The following is a 15,600-nucleotide window of genomic DNA, read 5'->3' as shown; positions in this document are numbered from 1 at the left end:
AATTTGCAATATTAAATGTCGTTCACTGTTTTGTGGTGTTCTGTAACTATTACTACATGTGGAGATAGTCCTGTGATAAATGATTCAAAAGCATCTATTTTGTTTCCTAAACCCTGTTCATTATAATGCAAAAGTGACAATTATTCTCATGTGGACTGACGTATGTTTGAGGCACATATGAAACACATACACTTGCATCTGGTGTTGTGCTGGTGGAAGGTTTTACTGTCTTAAAAAACACTGCTCTTGTCCTGCGAATGTATTACTTTACTGACCTGGCATTTTGTGGTTGATGCTCCCAAAGTATTCATTATTTTTGTCCTTGAGAGGGATGGCCTCTGTAGCACAACACTGCACATTCAGTTTGCTGGTCACTATCTCTTGAATCCGTTTTATAACTAATTCCTTATCTAGTCTGTTGAGATGTAAGCAATGGGATGTGTGGAATCTTCTTCCTGTGCAGCTTATATCCCCATATGTAACATTTTTGAATCCCATGCGTATATTTAAGATCTGTTTATTTGTGCTTCACACTTCTTTATTTACACATGACCAGACTGGCAAGTCATGTCAATGTGGAACAGAGAAGATGATTACGTTTGAGCTTCTTGGCTCATGTATCCTTCTTTTAAGGGAGATCACTAGGTCTTTCATTTCGTTTTTTGCTACGTCATTTGTTCCCGCTAAGAATTATGTACGTTATGAGGCAAATAAATCACAATTCACTTCATTTTGATAGTGATGAAGTGCTGCAAGCAGAGGTGAGGGTGTGGCTTCGTCAACTTTGTAAAACATTCTACACTGATGGTATCAACAAATTGGTCTCTTGTTGGGAGGAATGTGTTTGTTGCCAGGGTGACTATGTTGATAAATAAATATGTAGACATGAAGAATACAGATGTAGAATATTAATAAATTTTGTTTTACTTAAAAAACTTTAAGAGTTTTCACATAAAACATTCAGAGGCATTACTTTTCAGTATGCCCTCGTACTTAATGAAAATAGGTGTACCATATTTGTAATGAACAGAACACAAAACTTGTGTTTTATAAAATAACAAAGCTTTTCATAAATGTAATTTTTTATTTTATTATACTACACAATAAATATTTGTACAATATTTGTGTGCTATTCTATTACAGAGACCAGTTACACTTCCATATTTAGTCACATACAAGGACTAGAGTTTCAATAATATAACAATATCACAACTAATAGAACGACAAAAATAGTTATCATCAAAGAAATATAGCTGTTTTTAGAAACAACTGATAAACAATTAAAAACATGCAAAAATACTGCACAAACTATTAATGCCGCAGTAGATGAACTACTATTTCAGAACATGCATGAAGAAACTGCCTTGTCTATTTTCATCTGACAAATGATCATAGGTATACTTTTGACAATAGCAATGATCAGGACACAACACTGCACATTTCTGTTATTCATAAAACAAATCTCATATTATTGGCTACAATGCAATGCAAAACATTGATAAAATATATGAAACTTTGTAGCTTTCTGAAATAAGTGTGTCTGAAAACCACTACTAATAAAGACTTTTTTACATTACCTCGCCAAAGCTTAGAATAAGTGAAAGAATGTGGTAATCATTTATCTCCAATTTTCTTTCTTATTCAGGACACTTTAAATAATAGTCTAGTGGTATCTACATATATATTATACCATAAAATCTCTTGCAATGGCTGAACTTCTCCATAGTGATGATAATTTTTTTCAAATCATTACTCACTTTCCTTTCACACAAAGTATTTTGCATGTTTTTTACCATGCACTGATTAGTAGACCAAGCTCTTAACTTCCTTTTTTCAGAACTGGCGTCTTGGAGACCTGAATCGGCGTCTTGGCTTGCAGGACTCAACTAAACATGCTTGCTCTTCTATACAAGGTACACGCAGGACGTTGAAGTACACTCGTCCCAACAGTGCAGCTGTGGTTGAATTAGCTGCTTTCAGGCACCCATACAGCATTGCATCACAATCACAGTGTGACCTATATAGAACCGATGAATATTATTCAAATGTGGAGGGGAAAAAAACAGCATATTTAGCCTGCACTTAAAAGCTGGATATAGGATGCATAGGAACTGAAAATATTGGTCAAAGTGAACATCTGTATTTGGGAAGAAAGCAAACTGAAATGCAAAAAAGACATTGTGATTAATTTTTTATATTATGTTACTTTGCATCGTGGGGGGTATACGAATTAGTACTTGATAAATTGTATAAATTAGTTTTTAATAATTTCTACTGTCATAATTCATAAATAGAAAGATTTTATCACATGTAAGTACAGCTAAGATATTTTTTCTTTATAAGTCTTTTATATGTGTGTCATTAAATAATGACTGGTGGTAACATCAAACTAAATTTAGGACCTTATTATTAATCATGTACCTAACTTTTAAAGGACAATAATGTTCACAAACACATTAACAGAAGAAATATTTGTGTCTCTGTCTTACATTGGAGGAAAAGTGTTGCATATAGTTTCTCGGATGACGATGCAGAAATAAAAAAGTGTGTAAATCATTAACACTATTTCAGACAGCAAATTAAAATTATTTTTTTCCTGTGTTATGTATGTGAAATAAACAAATGTATTTTCTGGAAGAGCAGATGAATTTACTGATAGATATCTAAATCATGAAATTTTGCCGAAAGAAAGTTGTTAATACTACAATGGATCACATTTAGCATTGTACAGCTGACACTCATTACAGAATTAGCAACTACAGCTTGTGAGTCATACTGACAAGTTTTCTAGCATTCATCATGTAGTGCAGCATTTGGTACCGTATGCAAGCATTGAGAGAACACAGACTAACAAGTCACAAAATATGTACACTATGGTGTCTCAAAGATATAATAAAAAGGGGACAGAGGATCTCTAAAGTATACTACAGTATAGAAATACCTAGGGGTTATGCTGAACTGCACAATGTTTTACTAAACAGCTCTGTCTTAAAAACAAACTGAATGTGGGTGCCAGAAATAGCAAAATACTAGGAACAACTTTGTGAGAACAATAAAAAATTGTGAGCCTTCTGCACTAGCTTTGTGTCTCTCTACAGGTACATACCCATGACTGGTATGATACAATCCCTCCATATCAAAAAGTGGGTATGGTTATCAGTGAGACATGTTGGATCATTAGAGGCTGTCTATGGCTCACTTCTCTGGAGAATGTTGACACATAACTGCTGATTTTGACCATATCCAAAGTCACATATAGAATATTTATTTAAATACATGTAACACAAGATGCAAACAATACCAAAAGACAATAATACAAAACAGCCAAACATGAGTAAAAACCACCTTATGGAAGTATTGTGGAAATAATAATTATGTAATAATGTTGTATGTATTGAAATGTACTTCTAACATTGGTAGGAATGAATCAGATTGTCAGGCTCTTTTGTAATTTTAAAAGTTGTAACCACAAACAATGAGTGATGCAAAGTAAATTATTAAATATTAGTACCATTGTGTTTTGATGTTATGTTAACCCAAATGTATTTCTATTAAATATTCTTAAACTTTTCATGCGTTCAAAGCTATAGAAACAAGTTAATGTGTTTCAACTGTACAAATCAGGGTAAGGGTATTATTAGAAAATGTACAAAAATCTAATTTTCTGATAACCAACATAAATTTTGTATACATCATGGAATTCTGTATTTAATTTCATCTCTCAGTACATGGTAGAAACTTATTTTTTGTTAACTTGTTTGGCTACAAGTAAAGAACGAAGTGACTGAATTTTTGTTAAATTGGACATCTCTTATTTCACTGATAAAATGTAAGAATTACTGTGACCTTTGTATTTGGAGACATAAACTATAAATTAGAAATATTTTGCCATCTGAATTGTCAGCTCAATGCAAAACTTTTAATTGTGACTCACTTAAAGTCTGTTTACAACAGTTAACCCATTACAGCATTTACTACAAATACTGTCAGATATTTGTAGCCAGTGGATCAGTCCTCTGTCAGATTTTGAGGTGGAATCCATGTTTGTCATTGGTCCTAACAATGTGATAATAAGCAGTATTATTTAAAATGGTGCATCTGTCAACTTGATACACATTGCACTTAAAGTCTGCAAATTGGTATAATTTCAGATTATCTACGAGAATCAGCTTTTGCAGCAAAAAAGAAAAGAAGATAAGTATTTGTACTTCGCTGAATTTACACCCTTGAAACTATTTTCAGTATTAGCTGTTGTCATGAACAATGACACATTCTTTTACACTTCAGCAGATTTTGAAAAGGCATGATGTTATAAGCTATAGTGTTTCTCTGGAATAGCACTTCCTGACATTCAATGAGAAGTAACAAACAGAAAAGAGAAGACCAAAGCAACACCATCAGAAGTTCATATTCTGTTTAGCTACCAGTGGGGCAATCATGAATGAAATCAAGAAAGAGTTTCCTCAAGACAACTGACCAACTCTTAGGAGTACTATAGTAATCAAGCCTACAAATATGCCACATGAGAACTCAGCATCTTGAAAGATATATTAAACCTGAAGGATGACTCCCTCCTCGCCACACAAATGGATGGACGACTTGGAGATCACTCAACCAGCTCTGCTTTGTGGTCAAAAGGAGAGGAACTAATCATCAGAAGTGGGATTTCAATTCAGAGTCTGTGTTCTATGTATGTGGGGCAGAGCAGACTTCAGTCCATTACTTGCAGTGTTGTCTATGACCAGTGTCATGCACCATGGAGGATTAACAAAAGGAATGATCAGTGCACCTGAGTTTGTCATGTTCTGTTTGTAATGTTTATATTTTCTTTTTAGTTAGTTGTGTCCATCTGTTACACTTTATTCGCTTCTGCTACGATAATCATTCTTATTCCTAGAATTCATTCTGTGAAGTGCACTGTTAGTTGAAAATGGGATATATTATTTATGACAATTTTTCATTTTGGGATAATTAAACTGAGAAGTATTGCCCAATTCTTTGAACAGGGCTCTATATGACATTCTTGAATACACACCACAAATAATTCATATTACATGCTTTTAGACTCCAACCATTTTAGCCCATATTGATGAGATACCTCATAATATTATACTTTATGACATTATGGAGCAATAGAAAGCAGAGAATGACAGATTATTTACTTTTACCTCTCCTATATCTAACAATATAAGAATTGTTTAGGCGTTTCACTAGTTCTGTAATACACTACATTTCACTAGTTCTGTAATACACTACAACTAAATTTATTATCAGTTCATAAACCCATTTCAGTTATCCAGATGACCAATGAGGGACTATCTGTTTCTAATAGATTATCCAGATGACCAACGTAGCACAATCTCTTTCTAACTGCTGGTCATCTGGTAAGAAGAAAGAGGAAGCCAATTAGTCAGCAGTATGGGAGATGAGGTGAAGAAGATCAATGGTTTCCAAGGCAGATATTAATCTCAGTGCCAAAGATGCTGGATGAGTAATTTTCTCCTAATAGTGATACCTCAACAATGTCAAAGGAAGAGAGGATGGACCTCAGTATGGTGGATCTAGTGAAACAGGCAACACACCAACCAGAACAAAAATCCATACCATATCTGATTTGCAAGTGGCTATGTAGTCCACATCTGTCTACATGTTAACAGCGACTGAAAAAATTGGTAGCATCTGTTGCCAAAGTCGTCAGCTATGAAAGCATGTGTTCCAATATAGTGCAGCCTATTAAAGACAATCTGGGGATTTGGTCACAGATGTAACACCCCTCCCTAACTTACTTTCAACCAAGACCTGATGGTAAAGACTGAACAGAAAAGTACTCAAAGAGGTAAATGATCCTTCATCACTAGAAAGAGTGATGCAACTAGGCCATTGGATTCTGGAAAGCCTAGAACATCATGTAAGGAAGAATCAGAGCTTCCAAGAACATTTTGCATAAGGCCTAAGAAGAAACATATGCTATGCACATTGAACTTCAGTACTTTCCTAAAGACTGAGACACTTAAACAATTGATGAGTGTATTAGAAAGATGCAACATATGCATTCTATGTTGAATCAGCATAAGCTGATCCTTGACAATTTGTGTGAGCAGGGTGTGGTAACTCCATGAGTCTTTCTCAACCAATAATATAACGCGATTTTGTAAATGCCTCTATGGTGATGCCTCAGTGTTGGCACACCTCTTTTGATGACTACTGTTTTCAGCTGTTAGTGCTTTTCAGCTGAAAGCATACAACAGTGCTGTGAGGTGTCAGCAATTTTTTTACAACCGTCTCAATTATAGCACTTTTGGAAACCAGAAATGGAGATGAGAATGCATTTGAATCAGAGGGCTAAACAATGGCTATACCATCATAAATGCACATGCTTCTAGGAACAGTGACAACAGTAAAAATCCAGAAAAAGTCTAACAATTTTGGGAAACACTAGAAAATAAGGCATCAGAAATACCAAGGCACCACATAAAACTACTTGTAGGAAACTTCAATGCATGGATCATCAAAAAAGAGAAGTACAAGACAATAGCAGTTCCTGCACAGAAATGCACCAAAAGAGCTGAGGAAGGCTCAACAACTTCTTCAGACAGTTCAACTTAAAACTAATGTAGCCTTTTTCAGAAAATTATCAAGGAGAAAGAAGACCTGGACTTCTCCTATTACACATTTAGGTTCATACCAACTGTATAATGTGACAATAACCACATAAAACCAAAGATAAATAAAGAAGGTATGGGTCAGAAGAGGACTAGGCAATGATTTGGAACACTTTTCAACAGAAATCAAAGCCAAATTTGAACCTAAAAACCGAACTGCAAAATTAAAAAAAGTTCATAGAATTGATGCAGAATTTGAGATTAGGGAAGCAATGATAGAAAAAGTGAAAGAACTAGAACAACCACAAAGAAGAACGAAACATAGATGGTGGAATAAGATATGTGATGAAGTGACAGAGCATAGACTAACAGCTTGGAAAAAATGGAACTCCTGAAAAATGGAAAGTGACTGGAACACACTCACTGAGACCAAAAAACAGACATCAAATTGTTTGAACAGAGAAATGGAAATATTACAAAAAATTATGAGACAAAACAGATATAAATGTCAGACAGATCTACACTAGGGATTTACACAAAGTTTTTAAAGAAGAAACAACAGGGAACAAGCCAGTGAGCATTCTCTTCAAAGAGTCAACAGGCAGACTTTTACCAAAAACTAAGACAACTGTGAGGTACTGCCAAAATAGTTCAACCATCTTCAAAACTGTGAGGAACCAACACAAAGGTCACTGCATCAAATTGAACAATAAACTGGCCAGCTGCAAAACAACAGTGTGCCATGTGAAGATAGAATGTTAATTGAGATGTGAAAATTAGAGCAAAGCGGACAGCTGAAACCATTTACAAGTTATTAAAGATTTCTGGGAGAAAGGAGACATACCGGATGATTAGAAACAAGCTGTAATTCATCCACTACATAAGAAGGGAGACAGGACAGACACCAACAGTTACCAAGGCATATCTCTAAATCCAGTCACCTTCAAAATTATATCCAAAGCTCTACTGAATAAGATAGAAGACCAAGCAGAACACACAACCCTTGAGTACTAAGTGAGAATCAGAAAAAATAGATCATGCCCAGAGCAAATTTTTAACTTTAAGACAATTCTCAGATCAGATAAGTGCTGAACCTTAACACAATCATTACATTTATTGATTTCCAAATATACTGCAATACAGAAGACCAACAGACAGTATTCTGAACACTAAAAGAAGCAGGTATTGACAAAACAACCAATTTGTTGAACAGATACTTACAGACTACTTCAAAAGTTAAATTTCCTGGAGGAGGAGGAGGAGGATATTAGTGTTTAATGTCCCATTGACAACGAGGTCATTAGAGACAGAGCGCAAGCTCGGGTGAGGGAAGGATGGGGAAGGAAATCGGCCGTGCCCTTTCAAAGGAACCATCCCGGCATTTGCCTGAAGGGATTTAGGGAAATCACGGAAAACCTAAATCAGGATGGCCGGAGACGGGATTGAATCGTCATCCTCCCGAATGCGAGTCCAGTGTGCTAACCACTGCGCCACCTCGCTCGGTAAATTTCCTGCAAGAAGCTTCGTAAGCCTTCAGAATTAAGACAGGAGTTCAGCAGAAGGAAGGGATCTCACAAATTCTCTTCAATCTGGTGTTATTCATGGCCATAAGAGAGTGGGATAAGGAACTAAAAGAGAAAAACATTGAAGAGTCCATATAGGACAAGGAAGAGGAAGATTCAAGGTGAAATGTTTCACTTTTGCTGATGATATTGCAATAATTTCTATGGACAAAACAGATGAAAAGATAATGACAGAAAGACATCAGAAAATTGCAGCTAAAACCACATTACAAACATTGTATGAGGAAACAGAATACACAGAACATAAACACAACAGAGAAAAATAAATACAAACAACATCAAAACATCAAAAGAGTTGATAAATGTAAGTATTTGGGAGAATGGACACAGTAAAATGGTACAAATAATACCACAAGTGAAGAAAGATCAAAGAAAATGGAACTAGCATAAACTGTCCCAAAACCAATATTATAAAAGATCAATATTGTTCCAGGCAAAAATTAAACACTACACAACAGTAATTAAAATGGAAGCACTATACGGATTTAAATTCCAAATAGTGAAGAAAAGAGGTGAACAAAAAGCACTGGTAAAGAAAGAAACGAAAATATTCAGAAAAACTTGAGGATCACCAAAGAACAAAGATACTGACTGAAGTGGAGGACTGAAAATATATAGAAACATAGAAACAATCACAGACGCAATAAGGAACAGGAGATTAAAGTTTTACAGTCATGTTTACAGAATGCATGACAAGAAAATTTTTAAAAATATAAGGAAAAGATAGATTTCCACTCACCTTAAAGGTGTGATGTTGAGTTGCAGACAGGCATGACAAAAAGACAGTTACACATTAGTTTTCAGCCAAAGCCTTCTTCAGAGAAAGAGAAAGGGAAGGGATAGCAGGATACGAGTGGTGGCAGGTAGGTGGGGATGGGGAGGAATGAGGAGCAAAAAAGAAGAAGAGTGGGGAAGGGGAGAGACTGGCTGGTGTGTTGGCAGAGGGTGGCACACAATGAGGGTGAGAGGACAAGAATAGGAAGGAGATAAGCCAGAAGGGGCTAAAACTGTTGGGTAGAAGGTGTGGGGCCAGTATGTTACTGTAGGTTGAAACTCAAATAATTCTGGGAGCAGAGAACGTGCTGTAAGGATAGCACCCATCTGTTCAGCTTAGAAAAGCTGGTGGTGAAAGGGAAGATCCAGATGGCCCAGGTAGTGAAGCAGCCACTGAAATCGAATTTGTTATTTTCAGCAACATGTTGTGCCATAGTGTGGTCTACCTTGTTCTTGGCCACAGTTTGGTGGTGGCTGTTCATCCTGGCAGACAACTGGTTGGTAGTCATACCAATATAAAGAGCTGTGCAGTGATTGCAGCAGAGCTGACATGGCTACTTTCGCAGCTGGCCTGGCCTCTGATGGGGCAGGATAAGCCCGTGAGAAGACTGGAATAGGAAATACTGAGTGGGTGGAATGGGCAGGTCTTGCACCTGGGTCTTCCACAGGGGTATGATCCGTGTGGCAAGGGACTGGAATTGTTAGTGGCAGAAGGATGGACTGGGATGTTGTTGAAGTTGAATGGGCAATGAAACACTACTTTAGGAGAGGTGGAAAGGATCTTGGGTAGGATGTCCCTCATCTCAGGGTGTGATGATATGTAATCAAAGCCGTGATGAAGGGTGTGGTTAAATTCTTCTAATCTGGGGTGGTCCTGGGTGACAAAGGGGGCACTCCTTTGTAGCTGTTTCTTGGTGGTGGTGGGAGGATTGGGGGGGGGGGGGATGGTGTGGAAGATATGTTTGCAGCCTAGGTCTGGGGGATAGTGTCTGGCTGTGAAACACACTGGGCAAGGGAATTCATCCAACAGGATGAATGGCCAGCACCACCCAACAGTTCCCACCCCCTGTTCTATCATCTACCCCCTATTATCATCCCCTCACTCTCTTTGTATGCCATGCTCTGTCTTTCCCCTTCCCTGCTCCTACACTTATTCACTCCCTATTTCCCCTGCCCCCCTTCCCACCTCCCTGCTTCACAGCTTCTCGACACTGCTCCTGTTAGCAGTCTAGTCCCTGCATGCTCTGCCAGATAGTGCTCCTCTCTCCCACCCATCCATATCCTGGCATCCGTTCCCCTTCTCTGCCCCATCCAGATAGCTGATTCTCTTCTACGTGACAGTTGCATTCCAGTCTGAGCTGCTGGATATCGTGGTCATGTGTGCATTAGGTGTGCTTGCTTGTGTGAATGAATGTGTGTGTATTTCCTTTTCTGAAGAAATCTTTGGCTGAAAGCTAATGTGTAACAGTCTTTTCATTTTGCCTGTCTGTAACTCAACATATCATCTTTACAGTGAGTAGCAATCTATCTTTTCCTTATACTGTTGATATTCCAACATGGACTTTCCATTGCTTAAGGAAATTTTTAATTTCATCTCCAGATTAAAAAACACCATGGGATGGCTGGAAGAGACAAGAAGGAATTTGAGATAACATCACAGAAGACACCATGCGGGACAGGGAAAATTGCAGGCTACTGATTAATACTGTAAAATTTCCTATCCAACAACAAAAACCACAACATATAAGGGTGATGTCACATGAACAGAGTAAGCAATCAGCCAAGGCATGAAGAAGTTCTGGGAAGACAAGAATAAAAAGACTGTACCACAGTCATAGGTTCTAAGCAGTCTAAGTTTGGCCAAATTCTGTAATAGGAAAAAAATGTTCCAAGAAATACACTCTCTCAACTATGTACTTCTATTTTCATGTCCTCATATTTTATCTATGAGCTGTGTTAATATCTCTTGCAAGTTCAAAATTGCCTACAGTGAGTTTTTTCAAAGTTTAATGACAATGGATTGTTTAGAAACCATTTGTTAATACCCAAGAATATATAATTATCAACTCTTTTGAATGCTGTACTTAATTTGCTATCTATCATAATGTTCATAACAATGGACACAAAACAAACTTAAAATCAGATATTTTTACTGATTCACTGATAGACACAAGAAAAAGCAAAAAATTGAAGATGGAGCCTTGTGGGACACCATGTACATTTAGTTCTCAGTCGGAAGAACACCGACAGCTTAACGTCGGACATTGGACTCTTTCCTACTGACATCCTTTGTTTTCTGCCCAAGAGATGTGACTTAAACCATTTTGCGGAACTTCCTGTGACACAATTACATTCTTACATGCTGTACCTAAAAGGATGTTGTCATTTGGATAATCAAACATCTTTGACAGATCATAGAATATCCTAGCAGAATGTAATTTATTGCATAGTGAACTATACATTCTCTCTCTTTACAAGTAAATGACCCTTTCAAAATTGAAATCTTTTAGAAATTCAAATTGTGACTTCAGCAATGCATTGAAACTTTTTGGCAGATTAAAACTCTGTGCCAGAGTGGTACTTAAAATCTGAAGCTTGTCTTGTACAACACAATGTTCTTACTGACTGGGTTATGCAGTCATTGGCTCATGATCTTCCTCACCTTGTTTTGCCAGCCACTCTTCTCCAACTTTTTAGCTTTGGTAAAATTAGCAAAATGGTGTAGTGATGAAGTCAGAGTTTGTGTTTGTAAAGGTATCTATGGCTGAGACAGTTTTTGTTTTATGATGCACATGTCTTCAACAGGAAAAGCATAAAATTGGTAGTTTCTGTGAATTCAAAAGAAAATTAATAATATATTAGTTACTCTTACAAATTATCTGATTATACAGATTACAGAATTGAGTTCTCCTGTTATCTGCATGACAAGAAGCAATAATTAATATGAGCAGGTTTCTCTTTTTTTGGTACATATGTAATGTTATTCCACAATAGATATGTGTGTGCATTTTATTGAAAGTATAATCATAAGGGATATCAAACAAAACTTGTGACCCAATTGAGCATTCCTGTAGAAGTGATGCAGGAAGTTATCTTGGATGGAGAATCATCAACAGAAGTAGAAGTAACTTCAGAGGGCATCAAGGATTCAAAAACGCTTGCAACAGAATGGAGTCACTGCACATTATTTGTAGCATTTGCCACAGTACCTCACTGAAACTGGGAACCTTATCGATCACAGTAGTGCTGTTGCATGGTAACCTGACTGTTCTCAAACAGTGGGACTGTTTGTAGATTGGTAGTGCCTTTTAAATTCTTATCTACACATTAAAGAAGAATGTAATTACCAGTTCCAGTTAGCAGAACTCTGCCTCATTACACAAGCTTCAAAATCCGTTGTAATTGACAGTGGAAATTTTAAGCACTAGTTTGCAAAGAGCAGTTTGTGATGAGACACAAGTAACAATCTGTTAACTTACTGAAACCTGCACCTGGCAGTTTCAGACACCTGGAGACTATAAAGAATAAGACATATCTTTATAGAACATTTCCCTTTATAATGATTGATACCATCTCCCACTAATGTATGTTTTGCTCCTGAACTATGCTGCATAGAAGGACCACAAAAATAGTTTCAAAATTTGTACAATAAAATTCCAGTTACATTTAATTTATAACTAATAGCCCAATGGAAGTCACTCTCTGGACTTTTTGATGTACGAGGAAACTTTACCTGTAGGAAGCCTCACAGACTAGCTCAAAGCTTCAACTTACTACATGTTTCTCTTAAAACTTCATACTGGACCTCACACAAAGCATTGGAACTAGCACTAATAGGAATGCGGGTTCAGGAGAGAGTTTGACTCCAGCAATGCCCTACTAAATTAAACTTAACAGTTGTTACATAAATGAAAGAATGTACCATACACTACTCACTTTGTGTAGACAGAAAGATTAGTGAGATTGTAGCGCTTGCGGAAGGCACGCACTTTCACGGGGCAGAGGTCGTGGCTGCGGCAGCATCGGTCCACCTCACTGTCATTGCCCAGATCGTGGTACGTCTCTGCAATGTCCCCTGCTCCACACCACTTTGTACCTGTATGCAAGGACACAGCTTCTGAAATCTATATGAGCTTTTAATAAGATCACAGCTTTATAACTATTAGTGCTGATATATTGTTATTATTGCTGTAAGTTTCTGTGTTTCCTCTGAATCAGTTTTGAATAATTTTTTCTCTCCTCATGCTCTACTGGTGTTTGCTAAACTGTGTTTGACAGGAGTTTAATTTTCATTAATTTTTGCTTTTTTTATTGTTCCATGTGGCATAGACACATACAGGGTGGTTAGAAACAGTCCAAAAACCTTGTAAGGTTGTGCTGATAAATAATCGTTAAGAAAAAATTTCTATATGTTGTTCCATTTCTGAGTTAATTAACATGAAGGTAACAAATCAGGCCATTTTCTCAGAATTTCAGGGGGTCCACCAGAGATGGTGTTGTCAGATGTCTTAATTGTCTGATTTTCTAAAACCAAACAAGTGAGCAATACAAAAATTGGACAAAGAATGATAGTAAGGATCAAACCTGAGGCAAAGGATGAGCAGTCTTGGGTGCTATCATCTACACTATGACAACAACTGACATTACTTGTATCTAGTGGGCCACTTGAATTTGCAGCTGCAATAGCCTAATTGGCTAACTTCAATGCCAATTAACTCAGAAACAGCACAATGTATCAGACTATTTCTTAACAAACATGCAACATTCCTGACAAGCTTTTCAGATTGTCTATGACCACCCTGTATACTTTTTTAACTGCAAAACTGAGCAATGCTTTTTACTTGATAATATTTTAGAGTCGTGTGTATTGCATTGTAAGTGTAATGCTTGGTGTACATGGCTGATCAGTGCTTGTAGAGCGAAGTTTCATTTTCGTATTGTTGACAGTGACAAGGGAGCTGAAACCCATGGCCTCTTAAATAGCATAAAGAGGAATTGGTGACATAAATACCACCACAATTTGTCATCAGAAGCGTCAGCTGCCCTTATTCCATGACACTCTCTTGATTAGATGAGACAGATTTTCCTAAGATCAGTAGGGATTAGGCCAAAAACTATGGAATTTTACTGTCACATTTACCTACTTAGCAGCTGTGGCACACATGCCAAGTACATATAAGACAATTCTGTGTGATGTGACCACTTGACAGCTGTTTGTAAATCTCTTCTGTGAGTAAATACCAAATACTGTTAGCTAATGATGCTTTAGTGCAGGTGATGAAATGAGTGTATAGTATAGTGGTGTTTTGCCTCAAAGTAGTTTGAGTTGTGATTGGGGAAATTACATTGGCCGTTGTTTGGGCATTGAGGAAAAGAGAGGTTGATACGCCTCATGCCAACCACTATTCCTGAGAACAGAGTTACATTTTTTTTTACTAATTGTTAACTCACACAATTATTGTCCATTGATGCACTCTTTAACTTACACTGAAGAGCCAAAGAAACTGGTACACCTGCCTAATATCATGTAGGGCCCCTGCGAGCACGCAGAAGTGCCGCAACATGACATGGCATGTACTTGACTAATGTCTGAAGTAGTCCTGGAGGGAACTGACAGCATGAATCCTGCAGGGCTGTCCATAAATCCGTAAGAGTACAAGGAGGTGGAGATCTCTGAATCCCATGTATGCTCAATAATGTTCATGTCTGGGGAGTTCAGTGGCCATCAGAAGTGTTTAAACTCAGAAAAGTGTTCCTGGAGTCACTCTGTAGCAATTATGAACATGTTTCTAGTCATCAACAGTCCAATGTCAGTGCTAACGGGCCAAGGTGAGGTGTAAAGCTTTGTCGTGCAGTCATCAAGGATACAGGAGTGGGCCTTCCCATATTGATGATATTTCTTTGAATGATTCACGCGTTGACACTTGTTGATGGCCCAGAATTGAAATCTGCAACAATTTGCGGAAAGGTTGCACTTCAGTCTCGTTGAATGATTCTTTAGGGCTGTCATTGGTCTCGTTCTTGCAGCATCTTTTTCCTGCTGCAGCGATGTTAGAGATTTGATGTTTTACTGGATTCCTGATATTCACGGTACACTCGTGAAATGGTCATACTGGAAAATCCCCACTTCATTGCTATCTCGGTGATGCTGTGTCCCATCGCTGGTGCACCGACTATAACACCACGTTCAGACTCATACAAGTTATACAGGCGTTGCCGACTGCAGTGCCTTCTTCTGCCTGTTTACATATCTCTGTATTTGAATACGCAAGCCTATGCCAGTTCCTTTGGCACTTCAGTGTATATGTGTGTTTTATTCAAGGTGCAGCAATTATTTTTATGCCAGGCTAAGTATCTGTAGATGGATACAAAAACTACAGACAATTAATGTCAGGCACAACATAATTAATGTCAGGTTTACTGAACAAAAAATTAGTTCCCTCCATTTTAAGAGAGCAGAACAGTTCCGTAAACATTGTAGAAATATGTGATTCTGCAGTGTAATGAGTGGATCAAGGTTTCAGAAGTAAGGGAAGTACTTGTTCAACAACTACATCTACATCTACATACATACTCCACAATCCACCATACGGTGCGCGGCGGAGGGTACCTCGTACCACAACTAGCATCTTCTCTCCCTG

At 37.5% G+C, this 15,600-nt stretch overlaps 1 protein-coding gene across 1 annotated transcript in view; it reads right to left on the bottom strand.

Annotated features, from left to right (window-relative positions):
• Positions 1–973: 973 nt before the first annotated feature.
• LOC126191465 (acidic phospholipase A2 PA4-like) overlaps positions 974–15,600 on the bottom strand; it is a 217,919-nt gene continuing 203,292 nt past the window's right edge. Inside the window, exons 4-5 of the mRNA XM_049932343.1 lie at positions 12,896–13,055; positions 974–2,017 (exon numbers count right to left, since the gene is read on the bottom strand). Of these exons, the coding sequence (XP_049788300.1) occupies positions 1,834–2,017; positions 12,896–13,055 (344 nt within the window). The 3' untranslated portion in view covers positions 974–1,833. The remainder of the gene's footprint in view (positions 2,018–12,895; positions 13,056–15,600) is intronic.

This window comes from Schistocerca cancellata, chromosome 1 (assembly GCF_023864275.1).
Source record: "Schistocerca cancellata isolate TAMUIC-IGC-003103 chromosome 1, iqSchCanc2.1, whole genome shotgun sequence".
NCBI lineage: Eukaryota > Metazoa > Arthropoda > Insecta > Orthoptera > Acrididae > Schistocerca > Schistocerca cancellata.
Note: the sequence above shows the minus strand (reverse complement) of the source record. Positions and strands in the feature narration are given on the sequence as shown.